Consider the following 6919-nt stretch of genomic DNA (forward strand, 5'->3'; position numbering starts at 1 on the left):
TCGCTGAAACCGGGAATCCGGGCCCCGGTCCGGTCTGCTTCTGGACATACCTGAAAGAAGGTGTGAAAATTGAACCTCGATAATGCATCGGCCGCCGTGTTGCTGGCACCTGGGATATGGGAACATGAAAAATGAAAGTTATGGGTCATGGCCAGCCAGACCAGTTTGCGCAACAGGGACATGACCCTGGCCGACTTAGCTCGGCCTTTGGAGATGATGTCCACAAGGTCCTGACTGTCAGATATAAACATGACGCTGGAATTCGCCCAGAGGTGACCCCAGACGGATGCGGCCGCCACGATGGGGTAACATTCCAGGAACGGTGATGAGCTGAGGGACTGAGGGTCGGAACTGACCTGAGGAGGCCATGGGCCAGCCAGCCACTGGGACCCGAAGATGGCCGCGAAACCCCGGGATGCTGCGGCATCGGCAAACACCCTGGTAGATGACTGGGACCATGAGGGGACAAACAGGCTGACCCCGTTCCAAGATAACAGAAAGCTGTCCCACATGCGCAAGTCTGCCATGGCAGCCCTGTCCAAGTGGACAATGCTGCTGGGTTCGGAGGCTGAGGGAAGGAGCGAGAGCAGCCGGGAAATGAAAGCCCTGCCCTGGGGCATGACCCTTAAGGCAAAGTTCAGCCGACCCAGGATGGACTGTAGCTCGACCTTGGTCACCTGGGAAGAGGTGATGGCCCTGGCCACGACTTCCCGTATCTGGGACAGCTTTGCCTCTGGAAGCCTGGCTTCCATTCTGTCTGAGTCCAGGACAATACCCAGGAAGGTGATGGAAGTGACCGGCCCCGCGGTCTTCCCCTGCGAAATTGGGATGGAAAGGGCGGCAAAGATCTCCAGGAGGGAGAGCAGCCCTGATGGCCGACATAGCGGAGGTTCTATGAGGAGGAAGTCGTCCAGGTAATGGATGACCGCTGGGGCGCTGCCGTGGTGGATCAGGATCCAGTGCAGGGCCTGCGCCAATTGGTCGAATAACCACGGGCTGCTTTTTGAGCCGAAGGTCAACCTGTTGGCAAAATAGAACCTGCCCTCCCACCTGATGCCATAGAACTGCCAAAGGTGAGGGGCAATGGGCAGCAGTTTGAAGGCGTCCGCTATGTCAGTTTTAGACAACCAGGCGCCTTTCCAGGCCCTAAGGATGAGGGCAATGGCTTCGTCTATGGACGCATAGGTCATGGAAAATTCTTCAGAAGGGATGAGCGAATTGATGCTGGGGATGACGGAATCATGGGGGGCGGAGAGATCGTAAATCAAACGTTTTTTATTCGAATCTTTTTTGGACACGATGCCTATGGGACTGATCCGCCAGCGAGAGAAAGGAACCTGGTTGAAGGGGCCCAGGAGGAACCCTTTCTTCACCTCAGAATTCAGGAGTTCCTGTACAGCGTTGGGATCTGACCTGGCTGACTGCAGATTGCCGCATTCCCAGTTGGAATGGGGTAGTGCCACCAACCCTGTGTCAAACCCGGAGCAGAGGCCAGTGATCAGGAAGTCCACGAACCCTGGCACCGGATGGTCCCGTAACAGGAGAGCCAGGAGGTCGATGTCGCAGTCGGCTAGTCATAGGCGCTTGTAAGCCTTCTTGGGACATGTGGACCTGGGGTGAGCCCTGAAGCAGATGGAGCAGATGTGCAGGGCCCTGCAACCGCTAAATAGACAGGAACCAAAGTTGAAGTTATTGCAAACTTGGCTGTTGCCAAGGTAGACAATGGGTCTACCCAACTTATCGGTGGTGGAGGGACTGCGGGGGACCCCAGAGGGGCCTGGAATAGCCTTGTCTGGTTGGGCCGTGGCCGTTTGAGGACACCACTCAGTAGAGTGGAAAATCGACTGGCAGGTCGAACACGCGGGGGCCCGGAGGCCGGCGAAATGCTGGCAGAACAACTCCATGTCCAGCATGGCCCAGTTGACGGAGAACTGGAACTGGGCAAGCGCGGCGGCGGCCTTGGCTGAGAAGGAGCGGTGGTAGTCATAAAAAGCCGTGCCGCCGTACTTGTGCCCAAGTCCAGTGACCCTGTGTAGATACGTGTCCAGCTCCTCCCGGCGGGCCGGGAAAGCGGAGCAGAGCACGTCTCTAAACAGGCCGAAGGCCAAAACAAACTCGACGACAGAGAGCTTGCGGTTGAGACGTCCATCCTTGGCCCGAAGGACCACCGAGACCTCCCCGCAGTCAAAAGTCTTGTTGTCTGCGGCATCGTGGGACGCAATCAGGATGGACGCGAGATTCACGTCCTTGCCCGCCAAGATGTCCCTCCTGATGTGGTCCGGTACCAAGTGCGCAGGAGCCACCACCGGAGCAGCCGGGGACGTACCTGGAGCCGGAAGCTGAAATAGAGGGGGATCGGAGACGGGGACCACCGCCTGGGAAGACGCCGGTGTTCTGGACTCCAAGTCCACCACCCTGGTCCTGATGTCGGCAACGGACGAGATGAGCGAATCCAAGGAGGCCTGCAACAGCACCAGGGACTGCTGGATGGCTGGGGGTGGATCTTCCCTTTCAGGAGCGCTGGGCTCGGTCATCAATAGGCGGTATAACTCGGCCTTCCTGGCTGACGCTGGGTGTCTGATGCCTCTCTTGGCCAATTCCGCAACGAGCCTCGGCACAGTCCATCTTCGGAGGGCAACTGGGCCGCCTTGGCTGGAGACCGACGTACCCGGGAGGGACAACGTGTCGTCGACGTCAGAGACCTGTGACATGGCTTCAACAATAGCAGAGACCTTGCAACACCTGGAATTAGAGACAACAATACGGCCGCTGGAGAGGTCATGGGGACGTGCACCCCGACTAAAAAGGTCGTGGATGAACGTAAAAGATGACGTACCTGGGAGCGTTGGATCAACACCCTTGTCTTACCGTCAGAGGATGGACGGGAACGAACCGGCTGGACCTGAGGACTGGAAAAGTTAGGAGTGACATGAGAAAAATGCCGCGCGAGACTGGAACCATCGTGGGTGCGCGTGGACACCGCGTAGTGTTGTCTAATGTGGAGACAGGGAGACGTGGACAAAACATGGACCAGGAAGAAGGGCACCAGGAGGCGGAGACTAGGGACTGTGGTGAGGAGGGGCCTGGGAGTACCGAGACGCGTGGCGATGCGTGACCTGAAAGCACCGGCTGTCTACCGGGAAGGTGGCTGCACCTGAGGCCGACGAGCCCAGGACCGACCCCGACGCTACCAGCCACCGTGGACGGAGAAGACACCCGAGCGCCTCGGGGCCCCTGGCAGGGAAGACACCTGAACGTCTCGCCTGAGATGGACAGAGGAGACACCTGAGCTCTTCAGGGTGCTGGGACAGAGAAGACACCTGAACGCCTCAGGCAAGGATGGACAGAGAAGACACCTGAACGCTTCAGGGTGCCTGGACAGAGAAGACACCTGAACGCCTCAGGCAAGGATGGACAGAGAAGACACCTGAACGCTTCAGGGTACCTGGACAGAGAAGACACCTGAACGCCTCAGGCAAGGAAGGACAGAGAAGATACCAGAACGCTTCAGGGTACCTGGACGGAGAAGACACCTGGACGCCTTAGGGAAAGATGGACAGAGAAGACCCATGAACGCTTCAGGGTACCTGGACAGAGAAGCCACCTGCACGCCTCAGGCAAAGATGGACAGAGAGGACCCCTGAACGCTTCAGGGAACCTGGAGAGAGAAGACACCTGAACGCCTCAGGCCAAGATGGACAGAGAGAACACCTGAACGCTTCAGGGTACCTGGAAAGAGAAGACACCTGAACGCCTCAGGCTAAGTAGGACAGAGGAGACACCTGAACGTCTCGGGTTGAGAGCGAGAACACATCCCCGCGTGCCTCCTGGGAGGCAACCCGGGATGTCGGGAAGAGGAACTGCCAGAAGCAGCCCCAGATTACCTACCTGAACCCTCAAGTATGAGTTTTCCCGCGAGCGGCCGACAGCGATTTTCTGCAGGACCTAACCTGACGTCGGGAAAGTCGGGATAAGGTACGACGGGGACCACGAACGCTACTGGCACCTGGGAAAGGAACACACATGTGAACATAGGGAGCAACAAGGCCGGAGCCCCCAAGGGCCCCGCTGGGAGGCCGTGGGTAGGCCGGGGCGTGAACGACCTGGAGCGCCACGGATCTGACCTGAATGTGTGTGACGGAGACCGTGGCGTATGCCAGCCAGGCAGGAGCGGGCCTGGGGGTGGACATGCCGGGCCAGGCACGGCGACCTGAATGGGGCAATGTGGGACGTGGAGGGGGTGTGGCCCGTGAATTGCCCATCTGGCCACCTGTGATGGGCAATTTACCGCGTGCCAGGGCTCAGCCCACCCAAATGTTGGTCATGACCAGAGAGCCGTCTCAGGCCGGGCCTGGAGTGGGACGTGGCCTGCCTGCAACTGCAGGCTGGCCAGCATGGATCCATGGCTGCCGGAGCCATGAATTGGGAGGAAGCTACCCGGCTAACTAGTGGGGGAGTAAGCGCCTGGCCCAGGCAACATGAGTGACTAAGATGTGGCCGCGGGACAGCGCGGGTGGCGGCTGCCTGAGCAACCCGGCTGAGCAGACAGCAGCGGCAGCCCCACCGGGGTGGGAGGACAAGGTGCCCGCATGTCTCAGCCCCAACCGGGGGCATGGCAGCCGCCAGCCGAGACAGCCCCGGCCGGAGTGTGGGAGGCGGGCAGCGGGTGGGAAGCCCGGCCGTGGCGGGGGATTGGGCTCCCCTCTGTGCGGCCCCCCCCCCCAGGCGGCCAGCGTGCGGCCGTGAGCAAATTCCGAGGCGCCGCGCATGCGTCCTGCCTCTCGCGAGAGGACGGACGCCCCCGGACGGCGGAGAGGGGAGCCTGCGGCGGCCGAAGGCGAATGGAGGAGCGGGCCAGCGGTCGGCCACGGCCCAGCAGACGGAAGACCAGAGCCCACCACGGGAGGCGCGTGGTGATACTTACCTGGGGCGCGTGCTTACCGGAAGTGACGTGCGTCACATGAAGTGCTGGTCGGCGGGCGCGGTGATGGTGAGCTGTACGAGGGGGTTTAAGTAAGGGGACCTGGCCCCTCCCACAATAACAGGCTGCATGCAGCCTTAACTATTAGTGCTGGAGGGGTTAAAAAATAATAAAAAAATAAAATCACCTTCTCCTCTTGATCGCGTAGTTCCCGGTCTCTTCTTTACTAGCTGTGGGCTAAATGACCTGTGTTACGTCAGATCACATGCTCCAATCACATGGCCCATCACCGTGGTGATGGAGCATGTGATCTGACGTCACCACAGGTCCTTTAGCCCACAGCTCATCATTAAAGAAGTAAAGAAGAGACCGGGAACTACGCGATCAAGAGGAGAAGGTGAGTTAATTTTTTTATTTTATTTTTAACCCCTCCAGCACTATTATACTATGCATTCTGTATTCAGAATGCTATTATTTTCCCTTATAACCATGTTATAAGGGAAAATAATACAGTGAATAGACTGTCACCTAGAAACCATGCGTGAAAATCGCACCGCATCCGCACTTGCTTGCGATTTTCACGCAACCCCATTCATTTCTATGGGGCCTGCGTTACGTGAAAAACGCAGAATATAGAACATGCTGCGATTTTCACGCAACGCATAAGTGATGCGGGAAAATCACCGCTCATGTGAACAGCCCCATAGAAATGAATGGGTCCGGATTCAGTGCGGGTGCAATGCGTTCAACTCACGCATCGCACCCGCGCGAAATACTCGCCCGTGTGAAAGGGGCCTTAGGAAGTGCCTAGAGGGGAAGGTGTTTATTTTGATGGTTATGTTTGTGTGGGTGCTGAAGTGCCAAAATAAAGCACAAGTTTGGACATTAAATCCTGTTGTCTGTGAAGAAGTCTGTGATTGCGACCCTCTGAGAGCAAGCGATCCCTTAGGGCGAGAATTCCGCAAGGGTGCAACTCGTGAGGTAAATGCATTGCACCCGCACAGAATCCGGACCTATTCACTTCAATGGGGCTGTGCAGATGAGCGGTGATTTTAACGCATCACTTGTGCTTTGCGTAAAAATTGCAGCATGTTCTATATTCTGAGTTTTTCACGCAACACAGGGCCCATAGAAATGAATGGGGATGCGTGAAAATCGCAAGCATCTGCAAGCAAGTGCAGATGCAATGCGATTTTCACGCATGTTTGCTAGGAGATGATGTTAGTAAATTGATAAAAGTCAATTTACTGTATTATTTTCCATTAGAACATGGTTATAAAGGAAAATAATAGCAATCTTAATACAGAATCCTTAGTAAAATGTTGCTTGAGGGGTTAAAACATAAAATAAATTAACTCGCCTCATCCACTTGATCGCGCAGCTGGCATAGTCTTCTATCTTCTTCTTTGAGGACCTGCAAAAGGCCTTTGATGATGTAATCACGCTCACCTCGCGGTGAGCGCGGTGACATAAGCACAAATCCTGCTAAATGAAGATAGAAGGATCTTCTATCTTCATTTAGCAGGACCTGCCCTGACATCAAAGGTCCTTTTGCAGGTCCTCAAACAAGAAGACAGAAGACAATGCCAGTGTATGAGGGGAGTTCATTTATTTTATTTTTTAACCCCTCAAGCCACATTTTAGTAAGCATTCTGTATTAAGAATGCTATCATTTTACCTTATAAGGCTTCGTTCACATCACCGTTCAGCCTTTCCGTTCTCCTGCTCCGTTTAGGGGCAGGAGAACGGAAAGGACGGATAAGCACGTAACTGACGCCAAACTGAGTCAAACGGACCACATAGACTATAATGGGGTCCGTTATGTTTCCGCTCAGAAGATGATTTTTAAGCAGAGACAAAAGTCCTGCATGCACAACTTTTGTCTCCGCTTAAAAATCATCTTCTGAGCGGAAACATAATGGACCCCATTATAGTCTATGGGCTCCGTTTGACTCAGTTTGGCGTCAGTTTTGTGCTTATCCGTCCTTTCCATTCTCC

At 55.7% G+C, this 6919-nt stretch overlaps 1 protein-coding gene across 1 annotated transcript; it reads right to left on the reverse strand.

The window, feature by feature from the left end:
- Window positions 1-1388: 1388 nt before the first annotated feature.
- On the reverse strand, window positions 1389-3071 carry LOC122932255. The gene is made up of 2 exons (XM_044286602.1): window positions 2837-3071; window positions 1389-2742 (listed from the first exon to the last, which is right to left on the reverse strand). The coding sequence occupies exon 2, from the start codon at window positions 2709-2711 to the stop codon at window positions 1575-1577; it is 1137 nt and encodes a 378-aa protein (XP_044142537.1). The 5' UTR covers window positions 2712-2742; window positions 2837-3071; the 3' UTR covers window positions 1389-1574.
- Between the last annotated feature and the right edge of the window lie 3848 nt (window positions 3072-6919).

The sequence above is a fragment of the Bufo gargarizans genome, chromosome 1, assembly GCF_014858855.1.
Source record: "Bufo gargarizans isolate SCDJY-AF-19 chromosome 1, ASM1485885v1, whole genome shotgun sequence".
NCBI classification, from domain to species: Eukaryota; Metazoa; Chordata; class Amphibia; order Anura; family Bufonidae; genus Bufo; species Bufo gargarizans.